Below are 24,946 nucleotides of genomic sequence, written 5' to 3'. Positions count from 1 at the left end.
TCACTGTTGTCTCACAGTGGCTTCAGCCTTCAGAGAAGAAGCGCCAGTGCTGTGAAAAAAGGGTATCTATATACTACCATTTATTAAAACTAACAGGTGTAATGCCCTAGTTTAAAATGTAATAAGAGTCCATATTAACAGAGGGAATTATCTACCTTGCCTGACTTTCAAAAGCATGTTATGGAATCAGATGTATTTCAGAGTTGTTCCTAAGTAGCTTTTCATAATGTGACTTAGCTGCTGAGGTTATGTAGACCTTGCAAATCTGAACAGAGCAGCGCTTGACTGTCTCCAAATGGGACCAGAAATATTGTTTTGTGAATGACACATATGCCCCTTGTTTGTGGGGAGTGATAATTATTGGAATAAGGAGCAGAATTCCCCAGTCTTTTTACCTGGTGTCCTAAAATACAGTTTGAGCTCAGCATTGCCTCCTTCTCAAATGCACAGGTGCATGCTGAGAGGTTTGTAATGAACTTGCATTTGATGGTTGTTCTCTTCAGGTGATCGTTGTTCTATTAGGTATTTAATACATCATCTACCACCACAGTCTTCCACCCTCTGACTCTGTGTGCCAGGTGTAGCTGGTTTGCATTAATAAAGAACTGGGATTTTTTGTAGGCCTCCCAATGCCTCCTGCATCCTAGGTCTTCAGCTGCCTATCCTTTGAGCTTTGGTTTGGAAGCTTTCCTTTTCAAAGCAGTGCTGAATCACACCTGCAGAACTGGATGAGAAAGGGAACCTGAAGACCTTTATCTAATCTGCCAGTAAGGACATTGGGAGTTAGGGACCAGCTGCTTCACAACATGGAAGAGAAATAGGGGGGCTGTAGAATTCGCTGTGCCAAATGGGTCTCCCTCAAAAAAGATGTGCATGGAAGGGCACTTCTTGGTAGTGCCATAGTGCTGAGGACTTGCAGCCTTAGAGTAGATGTTTTACACTGACAACTGAAGGAGTATGAAGTGGTTGTAGAGTGAAATACTGACCCTGTGATGATAAAAGAAATGAAGTAAGTAAAAAACCTGTCATGATTTGGTGGTTAATTTAGAGACTTCTTAAAAAAATTTGATATGCTGAAGTGGTCACAGAAGTAAAAGGAGATGAAACTAGCAATAACATGGGGTGACTTTTGAAATGTTGCAGCAGGAATGATATTAGACTTTTATGACTTAAAACAAAGACAGAATTACTTGCTGGACAGCCATATATACTCTTGCAACTGTAAATTAATAATTGAAAGCAAAACTTACTATTTGTCTCTTCAAATACTCATTGAAACCGTAACCTTTGATGTGGGTCTTTACTGGAAGAATAAAGCAAAATAAATGTCACAGTCAAAATGCCACTTCCATGCTTTCTCAATGAAATAAAAGGGGGAAAAAAAGAATCCCAAAGACTTAGTCATCTATCCAATACAACTCTCAGGAATATTAAGAAAATCCTATAGCACCATAATTGGATTAGTATGTTCTCCAGTAAGCATGCTAAAAACTTCACCAGTGTAAGACTAATCACAAAGAGAAAGAAAAGTATGTAGAGGAAGGAAAGGACAGCCAACAAGTAGTGAATCTGTCATTCCTTGAAATGATTTGTGTTTTTTGCCAGCTGTTTTGTTCTTGAGGTGCTGGAAGAGATTTGATTTGGGTTCATGTTCTTTATTTCTCATGGTTACAGCACAGCAAGCTTGAATTTCTGCTCTCGAGTAAATGCTCCAACATTGGTGTTGACCTAAAGCTTGAACTGCAGAAGCACCAGAAGTAGTTTTGAGTGGTATTTTGCTGTATTTCAATGTTTTCAGAAAGGAAAATAAAACTAAAATTTTTTTAGTGCTGTGGTGTGTGCCAGCCGCAGGCTGAGCACCAGACGGGCCATGGCTGCGTGATGCAATACCGAGCTCGCTGCTCTCTTGGCACCTTCCCAGTGCTCCTGAACTGGGACATGGAGTCACAGCAGTTCAGGTTCAGTAGTGGCAGATCTCTGCAGTGAGCAGAAGGTGAGTGCTCTGCAAACCTTGCCAGGCCAGCAAGACCTGCATTAAGCCTCCCTCAGCTCCAGCCTATGTGTGTGTAGCTCTTGGACTGTGACGTGTCCCAGTGCAGGGCAAGCTCTTTAAGGCTTATTTGCTGTTTATCTGTCTGGGATATGAAAGCTGGCAACATCAAATTCTGCATCATACTGAGCTGAGTCACTGATAAATGTTGGGTTTTTTTGAGTTTGGCTGTATTTGGCATTCTGTTTTATTGCTTGTCATTTTAAGAGAAAAAGAGCTGGTGCATGGACATACTGAGGATATGAAATATTGCTGTTCTGGGTTAAGCCAGTTAAAAATTGCACCAGATCATGTTTATTAGTCAAAAATAGAAGCTCCATTTTATGAAGCATATTGCTTTTCTTAACTGGATATGACAATCAAAAAAGCATGCTCTGCTGGACCAGCCTAAGGCAAATATAATTTATATTCTCAGCCCCTGTAGATTAGGAAACATTATGAGTTTGACAGTTTTCACTGTTTTGTTAAAATGGGAGGAATTTCATTGTCTGCTTCAGATCTGTTTGAGCAGGCAGATCCAGAGAGGAGGTGGGGGCTGGGACTATTATGCTTTCTTACGGTGTTCTTTCTTCCAGCTTTACTCTCAGACATAACACTACTTTTTATTTTAGAATACACCATTCCACGTGTAATTTTATACTTGCCTTCCAATATAAAATATTTAAAATTAGATTATTTTTTATTTTCTACCAGAGTTAGCTATTTAAGTGTTTGTCTATTTCCTTCAGTTTCCCTTGAAAATATAGGCTTCCTAAAGCATGATGCCAGGGTAATAGAGCTGTGCAGCTCTATTACATAGAGCTCCTGAGCTATGTGTTTTATGTGGATGTTGGTTGTGCTCTGTCTCTTTGTTTTCATTGCCTTGTTAATGAAGGACGTGGAGAATCCCGACTGTACAGGTCTGCTGCAAAGCTGGGAGGTATTGTTGGATTTTGGGAGATTAAAGCAAGTGTAGAATTTATTCCTGGAAAGAGAAGTTCCATTTGTTTTGCATCTAATAGGAATCCTAGTTCCCTAGAAAAATGGCTGAGAGTCTTTGTTCGTTCAGCAACAATGCTTAATTAATACAGTCCTTTATAAAATGTCAGGAGTTTTGTCTGCATGGTTGTGCACACAATCAACTGGCATCTGTAGGGAAGTCCTTGGGCAGGAGGTGGGAAGGTTTGAGGCAGGACAGTCCTTATGCATGGCCAGGACACGTAGCACAGGGCAATATCTGATTTACAGAGCTCTGCCTCATTAACACAGAGTAAGAGAATGTGTTTTGAAATGAAGTGTTGAACAATCCAAGTTTTTTCTGCCTTAGACCATAGTTGTTACTGCATATTACATTTTAATCCTGCGTAAAGTGCCTGTGACTTTGGTTGATGTGCACTGTTGTATTAGGTCAAGAATATATTTTCTCTTGTCAGGGCAAGCAGATGGCAACACCAATTAATTAGGCGGTTTGTATTTTTGCTCATTTCAAAAGGTATGATTACCCTCCTGTGATAGAGCCAGAAGCTGTAGCACTTTAAAAAACAAGACACAAATGTAATAACTTGAACAAAGAAGGGTAAAAAAGGAGGATGAAAGAAGGATTAAAAAGCACTGAGAGCATATTCTTCCAAATATATGTTCAAATCACTGTACTGACACAGTTCTGGAGCAATGGGGTGTGGATGTGAAATGCAGAAGTAATTCTTAGTTCACTTCATCCAAGTAAAATAAAACAGTCCCATCACCATCTATCTCCTAGTTTCATGGATGGGGACATTCTAGTTTACCTGAAAAGAGTTTTTAAGTTTCTGTGAAGAAGGCACATGGTGTCAGGTGTGTTTGATACCAGGTGGCATTGACTGTCTTCCGAGAGCTTTTACCCTGCCTGAGCAGGGGGCTGAACTTCCAGAGGTCTCTTCCAATCTCAGCTGTTCTGTGAAAGCCTGTAGGAAGCTGTAATCTACACATCTTAATGTCTAAATCAAATCAAAAGAGAACTAATAGCAGTCATCTGCTAAAATCCCAGTTGTCCCAGGTTTTAAAAACTGCATGGGGAATTCTGTGTGCTGTGGATGAGGAAAGATCATGACTTATACAGGGTTATTAAAGGTGATATGAAAGTGAATTGTACGAAACTGATGAGGAGGGAAGTTGCTCAAAGTAAGGAAGGAAAGAGAAATTGAAATATCCCAGTCCTTCATAAAAGGGGTTATTTTATTTTTAGATCAGTCATATATGCTGTAAATACGCTGTTCCGGAAATCTGCTTGGCTTTGTGTTACAGAACACGGAAAGGGTACTCTGGTGAGTTTCCTAAAGTTAGAAAGAAGGTCAGTAGCCTTAATAACTACCTTGCTGTGCTAAATAAGCAGCTTTTGGTGGCTTTGAAGCTAAAGAGTTGCACCCAAAGAAGCCAAGGAACATAAGGTGAATAGGTGAAATCTGTGTAGATACCTGCCCTGTCCTATGGGATTCACAGGGGAACACATGCCTCAAAAATATGGAAACTGTTTTCCTTCCCTAGGGATGTTTTTACCTGTCAGCTGTACCATTCTCTGTTATGCAGAGTGCCATTTAAAAAGTGATCCTTTATGTGACTTTCAGGAGACAGTGCTTATTACTCTTGCAAAAAGCAAGACAGAAAATTTTATTCAGATACTTTTGTTTCAAATATCCCTACTGAGGATTTTTGAGTGTTGCACACTTAATTCCTTTTGTTGTTTGCAACATGTGCATATGTGACATGCATTAGGTTGGAAACAGTTGGTTTCTGTTGTAATCCTCACTGCATTGTTGTTCTTGCCTCTCTGCTGGGGCTCTTCTCCATTCTCTGCAGCACAGTCCTTCCTGTCTTCTCAGGAGCTCCTCTTGGGCTCTTCTCCATTCTCTGCAGCACAATCCTTCCTGTCTTCTCAGGGGCTCCTCTTGGGCTCTCGACCCACCCCCTATTTATTTCAGTTACCTTCACGAGCTACAGCTGCTGCCCAACTAAGGACCCTGCAGCTACAGCTCGTTTGGAGCAACTCGGACCCACACAGATCTTACAATACAACATATATTCAGGCCCCACATTGACACACACAGATCTTACAATACAACATATATTCAGACCCCCACATTTCCCCCCTTTTAACAATTATACAATTACAATACACATACAGTCCCAGCTCTCTGGCTGCCACAGCTCTCGGCTGTCTTTGGATACATACATAGAATATATACATATCCCTATACAGTCCCAGCTCTCTGGCTGCCACAGCTCTCGGCTGTCTTTAGATGTTCCAAGGCTCTTTTCCTTAAAGGCCGTATTCTTACAGCTTTCTGCTGCTACAGCTCCTTAATTCAAAGGCCATATTATATTCCAAAGTCCCAGCTCTCTGGCTGCCACAGCTCTTGGCTGTCCGGGGGATTCCATACCTTCTTTTGATGTTTGCCTGCGTGTTCTTCCTCACACGGGGCACCAGTTGTTGTAATCTTCACTGCAGTGTTGTTCTTGCCTCACTGCTGGGGCTCTTCTCCATTCTCTGCAGCACAGTCCTTCCTGTCTTCTCAGGGGCTCCTCTTGGGCTCTCGACCCACCCCTATTTATCTCAGTTACCTTCACGAGCTACAGCTGCTGCCCAACTAAGGACCCTGCAGCTGCAGCTCGTTTGGAGCAACTCAGACCCACACAGGTCTTACAATACAACATATATTCAGGCCCCCACATTGACACACACAGATCTTACAATACAACATATATTCAGGCCCCCACAGGTTTCTAACCTAGCGCTAGGGAAAAGTAAATATCTGTAAATATTTCTTTAGTAGTTTCTATTTGTTAAGGACAAAAGGTCTGAATATTTCTAGGCTATTTGTTAAATGCTTAGCAGTGAGGTTTGGCTCACAAAACTTGTGCTGTGAAGAACCCCAAATGGTGAGGCAGCTTTGTTCCCTCAAAACTGCATGTATCACACTTGTGATGCAAAAGGGCAGGATGCATCCTACTTTTTTTGTTGGTATTGCATGGTATCTAATATTGCATGGCTGAATTTAGAATAGTTCATATAGAGGTATAAAATAATCAGGGTTGAAAGAGACTTTTGACATCTTCCAGTCCAACCATCCACCCAGCACTGCCACTGTAACCCCTAAACCATTTAACCTTATCAGCAGATCCAAATGCCTCTTAAACACCTTGAGGATGGTGACTGCCCCACCTGCCCGAGGAACCTATTCCAATGCCTTATCACCCTAATAGTGAGAAGATTTTTTTCTAATATCTCCTCTGAATTTTGCCTGTCTCAGTTTAAGGCCATTTCCTCTATTCCTCTTACTGTGGGCATGGCAGAAGAGACTGACCCCACCTCCATCCAACCCTCTTTCAGGGACTTGTAGACAGCCATGAGCCTACTCTTCTCCTGACTAAACAAACCCAGCTCCCTCAGCCATTCCCCATAAGACATGTTTTACAGACCCTTCATGAGCCTTGTTTCTCTTCCCTGGACACTCTGCAGCTCCTCAATGTCCTTTTTGAAGTAGAGGCCCAGAACTGGACACAGCACTCGAGGTGTGGCCTCACCAGTGCCCAGTGCAGGGGAACAGCCACTTCTATGTCCTGCTGGCTGATCCAGGCCAGGGTGCCGTCAGCCCTCTTGGCCACATGGGCACGCTGGCTCAGGTTCAGCTGCTGTCAGCCAGCACCCCAGGTGTCCCTTTCTGTCCCCAGCCATTCCTCACCCAGCCTCTATCACTGCATGGCTCAGGTGCAGAACCTGACACTTCACCTTCTTGAGCTTCCTGCAGCTGTGTCCTCAGCCCACTGATAGAGGCTGTCCAGGTCTCCAGCAGAGCCTTCCATCCCCTGAGCACATCAGCTCAGTGTCTTCTGCACAATTACTGAGGGTGCACTTGATCCCTGTGTCCAGACCATCCACAAAGATGTTAAACAGGACCAGCCCCAGGTGGAGCCCTGAGGACACTACTGGTGACCAGCTGCCCGATGGATTTATCTCCATTCTCCACAGCACTCTGCGCCCAGCCATCCTGCCAGATTTTTACCCATTGAAGAGTCCACCCACCCAAGCTGCAAGCACTCAATTTTTCTAGGAGGATGCTGTGGCAGATGGTGTCAAACACTTTACTGAAGTCTATCTAGACCCTGGATAGACATCCACAGCCTTCCCCTCATCTACCAAGTGTACATGCTATTCTCCTTAATCCATGCATTTTTATCTTGAAAGGTGAGCTAGGCACGTTCCTGAGGATTGGTGTTGAAGAAATAGATGGCAAATAAAAAACTTTGTGGATGAGTTTCTAAGAAAGCAAACCAGTATTTAGGCAGCTGATGACCTATGGCTATTTGTCAGTCAGACTGACCAATGTAGTCTTGTTTTCTCTTTTTCCTTTTTCTGTGTTTATCTTCTGTATTCCCCTCCTCTGAGGGAATGGCAAGTGTTGTGTTTGGACTGGTGGCTGTCTGAAGCTGGAATCCTTTTACATTGTTCTTAAACCACTTACACAGCAGCTTGTTTCATGATAGTGCATCTGGTTATTAATTCACTGCAGCTAAATTATTGAGAGGCAGGTAATGTTTTCTTGTCAATAGGCACTGTTCCATGTCTTCCAGCTGATTTTCTACTGTTAATAAGACTTGGAAAACCAGAAGTAGACTTATGCCATTTGCTGATTATATTATGACCCAAAATATCAGGAGATGTTTCTCTTTTTAAGCAAGCCTGTGCCCAAATTGAGGAGTTTTTGATGGTAGCAGGATTTCTTCATGGAAGAGCTGGCACTTTTAGCTTGCTCTGGGTGCTGTCCTGAATCATGGGATGGATTGTACATACACTCTGTTGGAATTATGCTGCGAACTTATATGGAGGTTTCAGACTTCTGCCAAAACTGCTCTGCAGCCTGGTCGAGCTTTCTGCTGTGGAAGAGTTTGGCTGGGCTCGAGTCCCAGATGTCACCTATGTCTGGAAATGTTGCATTTTTTTCTGCATCTAAAGGAAAAAGAGAAAACATTGCTAAATAGATCTTCCTGCTGCCTTACTCTTTGTTGTGCTTCTTTACCTGCAAATCTCAGTGCAATATTAGAGACTAAACTCATGCTCTGGTCTGAAACCTGGGGAGCTGATTCATGGTAATGCCAATGTTGTGAGCTGGAGACATGGTATTTACTTTCCATAATGTAATTGCTATTACTCTCTGCTAATTGAAGCTAGTGTGCTTTAGCTTTAAAGTCTTTCAAGAGTATAAATAGAAAGTGGACCTTCAAACCATAAAATTGACCATATTGAACTCAGCAGTGTAAATATTTGAATTATTATTTATGCCTGGTTTTGGAGATGTGTCAGCTTTCTTGGGCTGGTAGATGCAAAAAGAAAAATGCTAGAGCCTGATCAAAATGCTGCTACAGTCTCATAAAATACTTCCTTTTTATTTGGGATGATATGCATTTAGGCTATTCCCATGGAAAATCTCATTCGAGACAGTCAGTGAAACTGACTTTCAAATTTATTTATGTTTGTGAGTTTTAACTATATTTTTATCTGTTAGTTTCAACAACGTTTAAAAACAATTTGGTTCAACCCTTCTAGACTCTCTCAAAAATCAAGTATTATGTGTTATATTTTACATATATTAGTTTTCTGAAAGATTGTGGAGATTATCAGAAGTGTGTACTTATACATGAATTAATCCCAAACAGATTTAAAATCAGGTCATACATGAAAGCTGTGAGCAAATATGGTGTATATATATGGTATATATATATTTTCAGGTTCTTACCTACAAAAAATTATTGTAAAAAGCAGATAATACTTCTACAAATGACATGATATTTCTTCCAAACTGACATACATAAGGGCATTTTTTACTTTGGAGGATAACTACAGTAATTTAAACAATAGCACACCTTTGTTGTGCTTGCTTTGTTGTGCTTGTCAAGTGATGGTGTTTTCTCAGGTGTGCTTTTTAAATACACCATTCTGTAGCAAAGTTTCCTGGAGTTAACTTTATAGGTATTATTTAAGTAACTCCTGCCTTTTTTTTTTCCTTTCATATTTTCATCTGGTAGGTAGTGAATTGTATAGCCCTGTCAAACAAATAAATGTTTAACTCATTCCTAGAACACCATTCTTTATCCAGAGAGAAGCAACTGGCTTCCTAATGATACTGCTTCTTGGGTTTTTTGTATTTTAAATAGAATTTAGAAACCGTGGGGGAAGTCCTGGCTGAGGTAAAATAATTAGAGATTTAAGTAATAATTTCCAAACTTTATCCTTTAAGTCATGAAACAAGAAAATCACTCAGTGAATGTGTTTTCTCACTTGCAGCCCTTGCTCTGGTCTTGCCATATGTGCCTGCCTCGCAGGTGTAGTACTAAAATCTGTTTTCCATGCAAAGCTTGTGTTACTTAACTTTATTTATATGTCTGGTATATAAAAGCAGGCATGGACTTTAAAGCACTTACTAAACAATCTGTAATATACTATATTTGTAAGTAATTAGACTTTCCTGTATCTGCCAACTATAGGAAATTTTCAATTCATTTTGGCAGATTTTATCTTTTTTTTTAAAGGTAAAATAGTTTGTGTTTCAACTTCAGACTTGGCTAAATGCAGCTGAAACAAATAAATTGAAATTCTTTCTTTTAAGTTATTACATTGTTTGAACTTGAAAGCACTTCCTGACATTTGTTACTGTGGCCTCTGCTTAAAGAAAAAGAAGTTACAAGAAGAAATCTGCATCACAACGCTGAGATAATCAAGCAATTGTTTTATTCATGCATCAAGTAAGGGAAGTAGTAGGAAACAGAAAGTTTTACACTGCTATTTTAAAGAAATATAGATCCTTTTGGATTAATATTGACTGAAAATTTTATAGAAGTACAATTTCTGTAGGGTACTGTAGTACAGCTGTGACAGATAATAGATCACATTCCATGACAGTACAAAGAAGATGCTCTATTTATGATTATGAGTCTGTAAAAGACAAAGCCAGCCTGCCTGTTGAAACTTTGCTATGATAAATCCTTAAGCAAAGGGGCCTTTTGTCCTCTACCTTTACTTTATGTAAAGCAATTAATTAACTTCAAGTTTGAGACTGTTTCTGAGTAGCTTTAATTTTTATGTTTTTTTAAACTTTGTTAATTTAAATTTCAGCTGAGATTTAACTTTGAATTATTTTTGTGCATTTTTGGGGGTTTTTTTGCTTGTTTTTTTTTTTTTTTTAATGGTCTAGGAAGTACATTGGTTTTGAGTCAGAAAGGATAATTTTGAGCATTCTCAATGATGGTGAATTTTGAGGTACTTTGTAGAATTTATTTAAAGCTCTTTTGTGCAAAAGCTGGACAGATGGTCCCCAGAGCTTTGGCTGGGGTAGAGTTAATTTTGTTCATGGTAGCTGGCGTGGGCTATGTTTTGTATTTGTTTTTGAATCAGTGTTGATAACAGGGGGATGTTTTTGTTCCTGCTGAGCAGGGCTTGCACAGAGCCAAGGCCTTTTTGGCTGCTCACACCATCCCACCAGTGAGTGGGCCGGGGGAAAATGACACTGGGAGGTGACACAGCTGGGACAGCTGACCCCAACTGGCCCAAGTGATATTCCAGACCATATGACATCACCCTCAGCTTATAAATCTGGGCAAAGAAGGAAGAAGAGGAGGAAAGTTCAGAGTTAAAGCATGTGGCTTCCTCAGCCACCATTACCATGATGGAGCCTGGCTTTGCTGGAGGAGGCTGAACACCTGCCTGTCCTTGAGAAGTGTGAATGAGTCCCTTGTTTATCTTGGCTTGCCCCTGTGGCTTTTGCTTTCCCTATTAAACTGTCTCTATGTCAATCCATGAGTTTTATTTTAGCCTTCTGATTTTGCCTCTTCTGTCCCACTGAGTGTGACCACTGCCAGCTTCTTGAGGTGCCTCTCCTTTGGCAGCACTGACTTTGGAGACAGACATACTGGCAACTGTCCAGACAACAAGCACAGTCCTTTGACTCTTGTGTTAGAGGCTGTGCAGGGGGAAACCTTTGCTTTCTATTGTAGCTGAGCTGCTGCCTCAAAACTTGAATATCTTGGAATGTTTTGCGATAACAGGATAGATGATGAAAATGACTGTTGGAAGAGAGCTGTGCACATCCAGGATAGATGATGAAAATGACTGTTGGAAGAGAGCTGTGCACATCCTTAAAATCATAGGACCTCTTAGTCTGAAAGGGACTTTCTGAAGTCATCTCATCCAATATCTTGCTCAGGTTTGATAAGACCAGATTGCTTGGAGATGTCTTACAATTTAGCATGTAGTTCTGGGGCAGCATAAGCTTCTAGACACTACAGTCCTTACAAAGCTGACTGGAGTTTGGGGTTCTTTTTCTCCTACCTGTAGGTTGGTGCTAGTGTGCAGCATGCAGCTCTTTGTCAATGAGTTTGTGTGCTGAAAACACCTCCTTTCTCTTAGCTAATTTTTTGGGGAAGGAGGAGAAATCTAGTTTTGTCTGCATCAGTTTGCTTTTTGCACTACTTAATCTGTGAATATGAGGAGTGATGAGGATGAGTGAAGAGGAAGACTACAGGAAAGGCGGTGGCATCCACAGGACTTCACCCCAGTTTCCCAGTACCTGAGTGGAATACAGTCCCCAGTGATGTTTGTGGAGGCAGAACTGGCTGCCAGAATTTCCCAAACAAAGTAATTGTTAACTTGCTTAATTATAATCTGTGTTCTTTCAAATACAGCAAGTAGACTTTCAAGAAGGTCTAAATAGAAGATAAATTATAAAGCAGTGTAATTAGTATTGGAAAAGAAACAAGGAAATCTTTCAGCTCACGGTAATTCTTCAGGGCTTTGAAAGTAGTTTAGTATCTTGCTTTTAGAAGAAGCTCTCCAAATTCTAAGATAAATCAGCTCTCCAAACTGGAGTTCAGAATGCAAAAGTGTTGTTTAAAAGTTTTCTAAATGTATCTAAATGTAGGCATGCATTTTGTAACTCTTACAATTCTGTCCTCTACATGCATGTTTTACTCTTTGCTCCTCTTGCTGTGCATGTTAGAAGTGAGTTTGGTTTCTTCCACCAGTGACTTTGACTGTGTAGCTTTAATTTTAGAACAGATTAAGCTTTCTAAGATATAGGTAGCTCTGCTGTCTGGAGCAATGGTGTATTCTGTCAGTTTTGAATGCTTTACCATTTATCCTTCTGGCAATACTCTGCCTTTTCAGGAATGTCTTGGGATGTCATTTTGTGACACCTCAGGGATGTGGGTTACACAAATAACCCAGAGTTAAAGATGTCCTTGTCATGGATTACATCTTGCATATTGCTGTCAGGTGTCAAAAGTGTTGGCATAAACTGCAAGTAGTCCTCCTCTTTTTTTTCTTCAAAACAAAGACAGAAACAAAAACCCCCAAACAAAACAAACAAGCAAACCAACAAAAACCACCAAAACAAAAAAATACCCAAAAAACCACACAACCAAAAAAACCACCCAAAATGAAAAAGAACAAAAAAACCCAAAAAACTAAACCAAAACAAAAAAATCCCTGCAAACCAGCTTTGAGTTACAAATGAAATTAAAAATGGGAAAGTGTAGAGGTATTGTTATGCTCCCATACTCTCAAATACTCGTTTGTGTACTCAGGAGGTGTTCATTGGTCTAAAAAATATCAATGTGGATGCATTTCAAATATGTGTCCTTGGTAGAAAGGCAGTAACTCCTGGTAGATTAAAGTGCCTTTCCAGGGTAAGGGGTCTTGAGGTGCTTAAATTTATTCTGTTAAAACTTGCTGTTGTAAAGTAAGCACCGACATGGGTGTACGTATGTTGAGATACATGGTTGAAGGATATATAGGAGAGGACCTGGAATTTGCTGTAGGAGAAAGCTCTTAATGTTGTGTTGAGCTCAAGTAATTTAAGCACTTACAAAATGACTCAATCCAAAAGACATGTGAAATACCTTGAACCTCCTCATCACCCACTATTTTTTATACCAGGAGTCTTTTGAAACCTGTTGTAAGCACTCCATGGGAGTGCTGTTTGGGTGAAAAGCTCTGATAATTTACAGTCCTCCTTGTCAAAATACAGGAAAATCACTCCCAAAATGTTGGTCTTTTTTAGTTTTTCTGGTTTTTAAGTTGACAAAGTAGCTGCAAACCCCCTTCAACTGTGAACATGTCCTCTTCTTTTCAGGTGAGAGCTATGTGTGTGCATCCAATGAACCGTACCGCAAGGTTGATTACACCAAGAACGTCAACCCGAACTGGTGCGTGAACATAAGGACTGGCTCCAGCCGCTCCTTGACGTCTCTGACATCCTCGAGGAGCGAGGTGAAGGAGAGCAAAGATTTCATTAAACCCAAGCTGGTGACTGTTATTAGGAGTGGGGTAAAGCCGCGGAAAGCTGTGAGAATTCTGCTGAACAAGAAGACTGCTCACTCCTTCGAGCAGGTCTTGAATGACATCACCGAAGCCATTAAGTTAGACTCGGGTGTAGTCAAGAGACTTTGTACACTGGATGGGAAGCAGGTAGGAGAATAAACTGCTGTGGCCATCTGATAATCTGAGATGCTCACTTTTCATAAGTTTAATTCTTGTTACTGTGTATGCTTTAATCTGCTTCTGAATAATGACAGTTTAAAAAATCAGCTTTTAAAAGCTTTATAAAAATATTAATACACATAACAAAATTAGAATTGTATATAGTGTAAAATCAGTGGATCTTTACATTCAAGTAAAACATTTTTTTTCTGCCAGACTTTTTGCATTGCTTAAAAAAGCGACTGAATATTGAGTAATACAGTTTATTTTAAACATTTGAACTTGTTAAGATATCTATGTGTTTTCAGACTACCATATAGTGGCTGAGTGATATAAGAAAAATATCAATATCTCCTTCCATTGCACTTCCACAGATTGCTGTTTCCAGAGGCAGTAACTGACATGAGCTGAGGTCAAGAATTGTATCTAAAATGAATCATTCTGGGAGGGTGGTCATATCTCTGCAGCTTGCTTTTTTTTGCTTTTAGTTTTATCTCTGCAAAAACAAAGCTAGGGTTAATGATGTGGTAGGTGTGTATTTTTGCACAGAAATACAAAGGGTGGCCCACAGGATGTTCTGCTGCACCAGTTTAAAGTGTCAGGAGCACACTTGGTGTTGATCAGTCACATTAATGACTCAGCCCTTCATAGAACAGGACTTTGATACCTGAGACTTTTATTTGACACTGCTGTGGAACTCTGACAGAATTGTGACTTTGGTAATAGAGCAAGACAGGCTCAGAGTAGATCACATTGGTTTCAGGTACCCAGACTCTTGTATTGTTGACTAAACATTGATATCCTTGCTTATTCAACAAGTACTTATGTACACCTGCATACCTATACATCTGCATGAAGTAGTTGTAAAATTTTCAGTTGTGTTCAGAGATCTGGCATTTTTGTTTTCACTATTTTTATAATGTTTAATGCCAAAAACCCATTTTTTTGTGGTACAAGCTTCTAGCAGATGTATCACAGAACAAGTGCACTTAGATTACCTCAGCATGAGCTCTGTCTCTGGTTATGTTCTGTGTGCTTAGATACACTTTTTGTAGGGAAATATGTGAAAAGAATAACTTCTGTGTTTTTATGAAAATGTAGCAAGGCAAAGGCTTCACTCTTGGTTTTCAATGTTTGGTGGCAGCACAATGATGTGGCAGCTCCTTAGTTCTTCCAATAGGTTTGATTTTAAATGAGATTTGTTAATGCTGCTTCTTAACAGAGAATCCTTCCTAGGAGCATGCAAACAGTGTTTGTCATGTTTCATTTAATTGATAATAAAATAGCATAATAAAATATTTATTATGCAGTAATGAGTCTCTTTAGCCCACGAAGTGTTCTGACACTGTCTCAGGATTTTGGTCCTCTCAAGCAAGTAGGGAGTCAGTAAGGGAAACTGCAAGAGCTGGGATTGTCGGTTCACATTCTTGCATTGTCAAAACAGCAGAAACACACTCATCTGCACTGATATGGAGGATGCAATAGTGCATCAGGGATCAATAAAAGTATTTAACTACTTTTATTATTAAATATCATATACATTGCTTGCATGTTGCCATCACCCATGGTGGGTGATGACTGTCTGTGGTGAGGATGACCAATTATTGGTAATGCTCCAAAATAGGATTTTTTTTTTTTTTTTTTTTTTTTTTTTTTTTGCTGCAGGACCTCCTGCTCCCCTTCTGTGGTAAAGGCAGTCAGTGAACTTGGACTGCAGCTGTAGGAGTGTTCTGAGGCGGGATTGAGAAATCCCTAATTCTGACTGCGAGCATTCTGCACAGAGTTGCTGCGTGCAGCTGCCTCTCTGTGTGAACTGTTCCAGCAGCAGCAGTGTGTAAATGTGGGGACCTCCCTTCCATTAGGAAGACAAGCCTTGTGCTTTCCCACAGACTTTGGGAAGGAGCCTTTGTTGCACAACCACAGTGTAACTGTGTTTTAGGAGCTTGTGAGATGGAGTGCCCCAAAGAGAAGACCTATCACTTCAAACACCCTGGCAAAAAATAAAAGCCTTCTACTACTTACCTAGGAGGATGGAGAGTTCTTGTTTTGTTTTCTTTTTTGTTTATTTCTCTTTCCCCAAAGTGAAGGGCTGACCCCAGTTTGAGGCAGTAGGGTTTTTAAAATTTGTTTATTCACTGCCGGTATATGTAGAGGTTGGTGCCGAAGGGCTTTTTGGGGTTTGGCACATGAAGAGTTGCTTTGCTGCCAACTACCAATTGGTGGAAATTTCTGAGCCTATTTTCTCTAATGTAGTAATTGCTTATTCTTCTAAATCTGCTAGGGAGGCAGATCTTTTATGTTTGTTGTGGTGTTGGCACAGCTTGAAAGGCAACCATTAAAAAAAAGGCATTTCGTAAATGGCGATGTTCCTATAAATGTAGCCCTTGTGTTTCTCATGGTTCTAATTTTTTTCCTTGCTTCTTCATATTTTTATCTCTGTGGAAATGCTTTTATTTTTTTTTCCTGAGTGAATAGGCTTAGGTTGTATTTTCTGTTTAATATGAAAATGGGGGTGAAATTCAGATGATTAAGACATGCATGTATAAAACTTGTATCCTTTGATTAGGTAATGCATTGTTCTGTTAACTTATGGTGTGATTTTTTTATTCCATTAGAACCATTTAATGTGTAGGAAGAAATGGTGATAAAACCAGTGATCTTTCTGACTAGTAGAAGAGAAAGAATGTTTTCAATAGAGTTTTTATTTGCTCTGCTGACTTCATTAATCTTGACTGCTGCAAAATCTTGATGATAATAGTAAAACAGAGAATAATAACACCTGAGTTGGATATTTTCCTTGATCTTTCTGTGTGAAAACAGACAAGCGTCTGGTTTTTAATTGTAAGATTTTATAATATTGCAAGGTTTCCTTTTATCTTCAGTTTCAAAATGAATGCTGTAACTTAACATATTAGTGCTTTATAGCCTGAAGTACAGATCTATTTTTGAATTGTTCTGATGCTGGGCTTAATTCTAACTTTTAAGCTATTGAGCAACCAACTTTTTTTTAACCTCCCAAGATTGTTGAGAAGATTTTTAAGTGAGAGAAATATTTCTGTGAAAGTAACTGGGCTTTAACTTTGCAGTGCAGGCTTCTGCTGTTCCAGTCTTTGTGCTTGTGACATTGAGGTTTGCCTAATATATTTGCTTGACCAAAGTGTTTTCCTTACTTGGCTGCATTTTCCTGGGATCTGTCACTATCCTACTGTGAAGCAAGGACAGTCAGACTGAAACTTCTCCAGTTGGGAATTAACCCTTTGCTGTCTCTGAAGAGAATGGAGGGTTTCTTTCTTGCTAAACAAGCTTTGAGTTCAGTAATTGTGAAGTGTGGGGTGGTGACTGTGTGGTAAATTGTGGGGAGAGATTCCCTGTGAGAAGCTCACAAAAAACCGTACACAACTCTGGACCTTGTCTTATTTAATACACAAAAGAAAACTAAGAAAATGAAATTTTCACACTTTTTAAGCCTGCAGTGTGTTGCAGTTTCATGGATTAATGTCCATGACAGGACTGAAAAGGTGGATGAGACACCTTTTCTATACTCTGTTGTCAAAACAGCGAGGATGCACCAAAAATTAGCCTTATTTTGAAAGTCTTTTTTGATGTGTATATTGGGGGCTATCTCTGGAACCAAAAGTTCTCCAATTTTCTGTTAATGAATTATTTTTTTATAAAGTGTTCATTAAAAGTAAATTGGTAATTGAAGAAAACAGTTACTACATGTGGATTTATTTATTGTGCTCTCCTCCCAGTGATTTTTTTATTCTCTAGTGACAGACTCAAACCTCTTAGTAGAGAAGATAGCTTTTGAAAACTGAGTTTTGTATTTGCTTTGCTGTTAACATACCCATCACAGAGGGCAGAAACCAAAATAAGGCATGAGCAGGAGAGATTTTGTTTATTAGTGTAACAGATTTTCCCAATATTCTAGACTTTTGTCATTGAGATCTCAAAAATTTCCATTAATGCAGTATTTTTGCTACAATCTTAATCTCAGTAGAGATCTTACTGTTTAATACTGAGAGAAGTTTTAGAACATATGAATTTCATTTTTCTTAGTTTTTTTTCTTTTGTTGGCAAAATCCTACTTGTATGAGATTATTTTTTTAAAAAATAATTTTATTGCAGTTAAGTGCTTTTTGGCAAATATTTCCCTTTAGTTCAATTCTCTCCTAATAAAGGAGGATGTTCCTTAAGCAACCAGGCTCTAGACACGTACTTTTTGTGTTTTTGTCATTTAATTGTGCTGTTACATCACTGATATCTCATTGCAGGCTAAGAAACCACTGTAGTAGAAACTTGTTTCAGAGTTAACAGGCATGATTTCTAGTTGAAAGCTACCAAAGTAAATCAAGTTTTTATCCTCCATCTCAGCTTCTAACCTAATACAGACACTGTACAAATGTATTGGAAATGGCACAGGTTTGAATTTTTGCTACAAGCAATTTTGCAAGAAGAGAAATCTCCAGCTTTATTTTTTTCAGTTCTAGTTCTGCTGAAATTTAAAATACCATTTTGAGCTGAAATGTTGCATTAATCTGCAAGTATGAGGGGAAGAAATACATAGCTTACAACTCTTTATAAGGCTTATATATTGTTACTGTGGAATGTCAGTGGCAGCTGCAGAGAGTGATTCTCTGCATTGCAGATCCCACAGAGGGAATTTGTGGGCAAGGAGTCTTTCCTCAGCTAACTTCAAGATTTTGAATAGCAATGATAGTCCCTGAATTCATCTTGAAGGCTGAGGGTCACAAGTGGTAGAGTCAGCTTATAGAAAGGGATTTACAATTTGCCAAGCTGCAGCAATTTGATTGGGGATTTGACACTGTGGAGATGATTGCCAATAGAACTATGGAAAGAGTAGATATGTTGGATAGAAATGCTTTTTAGAATTCATGGTTCATATCTACATGAAAGAGAAGTGAATCTGCCTATTTTGTGGAAAGAGGCATTTATATTGCTGTTTTGGAATTTGTTTGTTTGTTTGTTTGTTTGGAGGTTTTGTAGCTGGCATGAGTCCGCAAATTAATAATGTGTAAGAAATAGTAAAACATTTTGTGGAAATGAACCCAGAAAGTATATTTAGATTGTCTTTAAAGAAAAGGAATGGAACTTCTAAAAGAGATATCTTCCAAGAGAGTACGAACTAAGTGGCCTGTGAAGTTTAAATCAGAAAATATACACACAGTACAGCGGAGGAAAACTCATACTAGATGTCAAGAGCCATTCTTCTCATTCACTGGATCAACTTGAGACAAATCCAACATGGAAGAGCTAAAAATTATTTCCAGGGCATAGGGAAACCCTGAAAAGCAGTATAGAGGAGTTCTGCCTGAGTCTAATGATCTTACAGCTGATATTCATTAGATGTGATGCTGGTCCCTAAGGCTGAGCTAAACAAACTTAACTCTCAGGGCAAAAAATTGATGGAGCAGTACTATGAATCACTTTCTTGTGGTTGCCTGGATTATCTCCCTTTGTTTGAGTAAATATGTAGCAGTAGAATACCTGTACCACGTGGAAGTCGAAAAATTGTAGTTTGGTAAAAAGTCACCTTTGTACAGTCGGTTTTATGTGTGTTACCGACCAGAAGGGCACTGACACAGCACCTGTCTGTTTAGGGAGCCTGCCTGTTTGAGTTGAGCTCTGAACACAGGATGCTTCTATTGAGAGCATGAGGTGGGATTTTGTGAAGGTTTGGGGGCTTTTTTGTTGTTTCTTGGGTATTTTTTTAACAAGACATAGTTATGAATCAATGACTTGACTGGGGAGAGAGACAAGGGGAGGAAAACAATAGTGGCTCCTTCTTTGTATCTGAAATAAGTTTTTTTCATGCTGTCTTTTCTCATCAGTCAGCTAGGGAAGCATGGTCCAGAAAGAATGCACTACTTACCAAATGCACTGTTGGAATATTGCTGTTCCCAGTGGTTATGGATGACTCACTGCCAAACCGGAATTTCATATTGAGTAGGGGTCAATAAATGTGTGTCTGCACGAGTCTCTGGAAATGACCTGGAAGATGGGATGGAGGATGTGCTTAATAAATACAGATGAGCTACAGGAAGCCTGGACAACAGAAGATTAGAATCTTGACAAACTGCAAAAAGAGCTTAGGACAAAGCAGGTTGAGTAATCTTGCACTCACTGGTTGTTAACAATGCAGATAGAAATGCCACGTGTCCTGGCTGAAGTGGTAAAGGATCACAGCTGAAGATGTGGAGATGAATTCATGGTGTCACTGGTTGTGCACAGGAGGGAAAAGCCAACATCCATGTGGAATTTACAGTCAATCATCTTGTTCCTGATATATATGTCAGGTGTTCTGTCCTATTCAATGCAATGATGCCAGCTAGAGACAGCTTTATTATGGAAATGCAGAAAGGAGTAAAAAGATTTAAGGAAACTTGTTCTCTGAGGAAAGATTAAAGGAAATGGGATCACTGAGATGATTAAAATATAATCAACAAGATTTTTGGGGTGATAAACAAAAAAAACCTAGCAGCAAAAAAAACTACTTCTGTGTCTTCCCTATGTATAGAAAAAGAAATAATAAGCTTACAGTCAAGATTAGATCCTGTGGAACTTGATAGTAGTCGCTGTAAAAATAAGAACAATGAAGAGGTGATTTTTTTATTACTATTTTCAGCAGATAAGTCCAGCAGTTTCTGAAAACTGATTGGGTTTGAGTGTTTTCAGTAACTAAGCTGGAGATAAAATAACAATTAGAATGTCGGTTAATATTAAAGTGTGTGTGTGTGTACACACCTGCAACCAACAGAATTCAACCAGCAGGGGTTACAGTTAAAATAAATTTTATCCTAATGCTAGCAAACCTCTTCTAATGTTTGATGTGAAACTTCAAACATTAGAACTTGGGCTTGTGCTGGAGGCTGGAATTGTTTCAGAGGGCAGCTCTGGACAGATGCCTGTGTCTATTCAGTGTGGGATACAAACCTTGCAAGTCTTACTGAAAACAAAAGAATTAAAGTGGCTGTAATCTTCAGGAAGTCTGTATGGCAGGAAATGAATTCATCCATGGATACTGCTCACAGTATTTTGGTCAGACTCCCAATTGGTGTGCTCAGAGCTGGGAGCCAGGGCTGTTTATTGCTAGAATGAAGGAGGGAGTAGCAAACTTGAGCGGAGGAGATAATTTTGGCCTCTGCTCATGGACATAGAAATATTCCTATCTCTAGTTATATGTGGAAGGAAGTGTTTGTCTGAAAGCAACCTGAAATTAACCCTGCCCTGTCATAGTTGCAGCAATCTGAAAAATGCTCTAAATATGAAAGTACAGAAGTCTTTTCTGTACGTATTCATCATGGAACACTTTCCAAAGCATTTTCATTACACGCAGTGGTGCAAAATACACAGGCAGATAATGTGGGGTTTATGATTTAGCCTGGAGAGTATCTACAATTTTATCACAGTTGCCAGAGGATCACATTACTAGTACAATTATAATTTTAAGAAAAATAAAAGGGAAATGGTAAGGATTTTGTTTCAAAGCAGCAAAATTGTGATGCTGAAGGTGCTGCAGAAAAAGGATTAAAAAATAAACAGAGCCTTGAACATCTAGGGAGTCATCTCAGAAGAGTGTGTTAAACTTGAAGTGAGCAATAATGCTGAGGAAGCTCTTCAGCTTTGTTGCATATGCAAAAAATAAAGGTCATGCCATGTGAAACAGCCACAGTCTAGCCCTGGAAAACTTGGCTCTCTGGAACAAAGGTCTTTAGAATTTGTCACAGCAGGGGAGCCCCTGTGTCCTATTCTTGCTTTCTGGAGATCAATAACCCAGAATACAGTACAGATAGAATAGAGGACATATCTCTTTCCTTCCCACATGGATCCACAATTCTGGCTGTGGGGCTGTGCCTTAACCTTACTGAGAGTGTGATGGCTGGTGTCCTCTGGGTATGAATTTAATCTTTTCCAGCAAGGTGCAGTTTAGAGATGTGAGCAGTAATACCCATTGCCATTGGACTAGCAGCTTGGTGAAGTGTGATGTTAAAATAATAGATTATTTCGAAAAATGAACACAAAATCAGAACCTGGTGTGAAGTCAGCACTTTTAAATTACAGCATGGCAATTGAAAAATTTGCTGATATTTTAGCTAACAGCAAGCATGTGTGTCCTGCTAAAAGTGACATCCAACTTGCTGAAGTCTTTGTGGATCTATAGAGAAGATAAATCCTACTGGGATTTCAATTTTTGTCTGTGCACACCGAGAGCTGACAGCACTTAATAAAAATGACATGCTGCACAGTGTGGGAAACAATCACTGCAGAAGTGGTGGTGTCACCAGCGGCAGCGTCGTATCTTTGTTGATGTATGATTACAATAATTTTAGTGATGGGTTACAGAAATGGGGTGTGGAGCTCTTGGAATAAAAGAGCGGTATGCAGCCATTGTCTGCCATCTGCCATGCTAGAGATTGGGTCACATGGCTTGGAAACTAAACCTTGGGAATTTGTTATGTCCCGCTGAGCCTGCCCATTAACAGATAATTAGTCTGGTAAAAATCTTTTGAATTTATTCTGCAGCTGTCATATGCCAGATTAGGATTTGTGTCACAGGTTCCTCATTACTTTGAGATCTTGGATTTTTTTTTTTTCCGGTAATCAAATTACCCTGAGTTCCTTCAGCAAACAGTTCTTACATTATAACATTTTAACATGCAAATTTTCTTTAAGAATCTTGCTACATCTTACAGTGTAAAGCTGTTTACCAACCATGTATGAAAGGGATGTGAGGCTGAATTTTCTCCATTCCTGTTCATAATGAGCAGAATTTCTAGTTTTAGGATTTGGCCTTCAGGTTGTCAGGTTGATGGATCTGTAGCTGCTTCTTGGTTAGCTGTAATCAGCTAGTGTTTCTTAAGTTTACTGAAGCAAGACTGAAATCTTAAAATATGAACTTTTATATTTGTACCAGTTGCTAAGAAAAATGATGTTCTGTTTCATACTAAATTAATGGCAGGAAACATGAAACAGTTTGTTGGAGAGAGGAAAGGAATATTTGTCTTTAATGTTTAAAATATTGCTCACTGCTTAATTTGCAGTGAACCTTTAAACAGAGAAACCTGAAGACTCAGATGGAAAAGCAATATTAAAGTCATAGCAACACAAGCCAGTTCCTAAAAGCAAAGAGCTTCCCAGCACTTAAAAGGAACAGTGACTCTGTTTATGGCTTGCAGATTGAAAGCTTTGCATAGGAGGGAGTGATAACTCAGTGTTTACAGTGTAGGCAGTAAAAGTCAGTGTTCTTGTAGCGCTTGTTCACTGAGCCAACAATCTTTTCTTTTTTTTCTGTTGTGCAAATATGCAATCTATGCTGCATTCTGAAATATTTATTTTGTTTATACTTATTTGGTGTTTTCTTTACTCATACATGGTGCAGGATATCTCTGCATTTGTGAAAGGCTTCTTGAAGAAAACAAAATATTTCAGAAGAAAGCAAGAAAGGATAAAATATAACTTGTAAGCTAAATGGGAAGTTGGAGTTTTGGCTAGTAGATTTAGCTTTTCTTGGGTTTTCCCATCTTATCTCTTACTTTCAACTCGCCATGTACCTAGGGACTTAGGGATAAAATTATTGGAAAAGAGGCCAGTTAGCTAAGAAAAAAAAAAGGTTATGACACAAAGAGTACCGAAGAGCCAAAATGCTATTTGTAAGTGGTTTCTGAAGGTGCCATTTCCTTGCATATAGAAATCTGCTGTTCCCCTTTTAAAGAAATCAAGGGTCTGGTTGATTTAACCAAGATGAAATTGATGAAGAGAAGAGCAACTGTGAGAGACAAGGATTCTCCCTGTGTTTTGCAAGGGACCCAATAATGCAGACACTTAGAATATGCCCATGTGGCTGTACAGGCAGAAGTCTAGAGAAGTCTTGGGAGTTGGAAAGTGTTCTGGTTTAATTTGCAAAGAGAACACCCTGGTGTCCTGAACATCTGATTCAAAAAACCCTCCATCTCTAAAAACAACTGTTCTGGCTATTCCCTTTGTGGCTGATATTTTTGTCTTGAAGGGAAAAGTATTCTTTCTACTTCCCTGGACCTGGGGGGCTTAAGCAGGGAAATCTGCAGATACCCATGAAAGGTCTATTCCATAGTTTTTCCACACTAATCTGTTGTATTAGAGCATGTTTTTAACATTTGTTTAATATATATATGCAAAATAGAATATATTACTTTATATTTTTACTTAAGGCAAAAATGCAGTGAAATGGATATTCTAAGCTTGTAAAATCTAAGGGAACAATGAACAAATGATGAAATTTCATTTGCAAAGCTCTATGTTTTTCCTCCTTCACTTTCATATGCAAACAGTAGAATTTCCTGGAGTTTTAGTATCAGAGTGGTGTTATTACCTGCAGCTCTGGAAGTCTGTCACCTCCTTAGGAGCACACTCCTGGTTCAAGCACTAATCTTCCCTTACCTGACAGGGATTTGCTTCTGCTTTTGGGCTGACGTAGGTAATCGGATGTGCGAAAACCTCGTCATTGTCTTCTGTCACAAAATGTTGGGAATTTAGCTGCTAGAAAATGGGAAAGTACAAAACCATGGCTAATTCCAAGTCCTGCACCTGCACAGATAGCAGTGACCTTGGGCCTAGCTGTGGTATAATAACAAACAGTGAAAGAGACATGAGAAAAGAGAAATGTAATACCTAAGGAATGAGGATGAGTTAATGCTATAGTTTAACCAATAGATTGCTTAGTTTACAGAATATTCATAAGCTTATTACTCGCTGTATAAGTGTCTGATGCTCTTTTCAATAAACGGAATTTGCTTATCACTCATATTGAGTGTCTGAGTCTCCCCTCACCGACAAATGGCTCGTCCCCGACAAAGGCCCACATTTTTTCTCTGTGACAACAAAACATCAGGAAGCCCAGAAGAAAAGTTTCCGTCCAAGGTGCAAAGCTGTTTTCTGAGAAGGTTTTAGGAACAGAGAGGCCTTTGAATACTCTTGGAACTAGTAATTATTTTACAGATTTTATTGGGTTTGGCGCATGAATACATTTTGATTTCTTACAGCACACTTCACGCATTATCTTTTCTGATCCTCTACTTCTCAAACATTTGACTTTAAAAAAATGTATTTGTGATACTTCTCTCCATAACTTCTTTTTCTTACTATATGTATGTCACTGAATATTCAAATTTTAGAACAGTACTAAAGTTAGTGGGGGAATGAAAATGTTTGACATTACTTCTTATGGATAGACATTTGTATGCAATTTCTAAAGTAATTCTCGTGGCTTGCTCACATATTTTGACAATAATTAGTTGGAGATTAAAGTTTCTATTCCTTGAGCTTCTATTCTGGTACTTCATTTTTTCATCTTCATTTAAGGTCTACACAATAAAGCATGAATGACACCAAGCTTACTGTAATGGACATGGAAA

At 39.2% G+C, this 24,946-nt stretch overlaps 1 protein-coding gene across 6 annotated transcripts in view; it reads left to right on the top strand.

The window, feature by feature from the left end:
• Positions 1-24,946, top strand: part of DCLK2 (doublecortin like kinase 2) — an 80,413-nt gene that overhangs the window by 759 nt on the left and 54,708 nt on the right. For all 6 annotated transcript variants that reach the window (XR_001332574.3, XR_001332573.3, XM_014265850.3 and 3 more), the window contains exon 2: positions 13,189-13,523. Coding sequence is in view for 4 of the 6 variants with exons in the window: in XM_014265850.3 (XP_014121325.2) it covers positions 13,189-13,523 (335 nt within the window). In the remaining 2 variants the exon portion in view is untranslated. The remainder of the gene's footprint in view (positions 1-13,188; positions 13,524-24,946) is intronic.

The sequence above is a fragment of the Zonotrichia albicollis genome, chromosome 5, assembly GCF_047830755.1.
Source record: "Zonotrichia albicollis isolate bZonAlb1 chromosome 5, bZonAlb1.hap1, whole genome shotgun sequence".
Lineage (NCBI taxonomy): Eukaryota > Metazoa > Chordata > Aves > Passeriformes > Passerellidae > Zonotrichia > Zonotrichia albicollis.
Note: the sequence above shows the minus strand (reverse complement) of the source record. Positions and strands in the feature narration are given on the sequence as shown.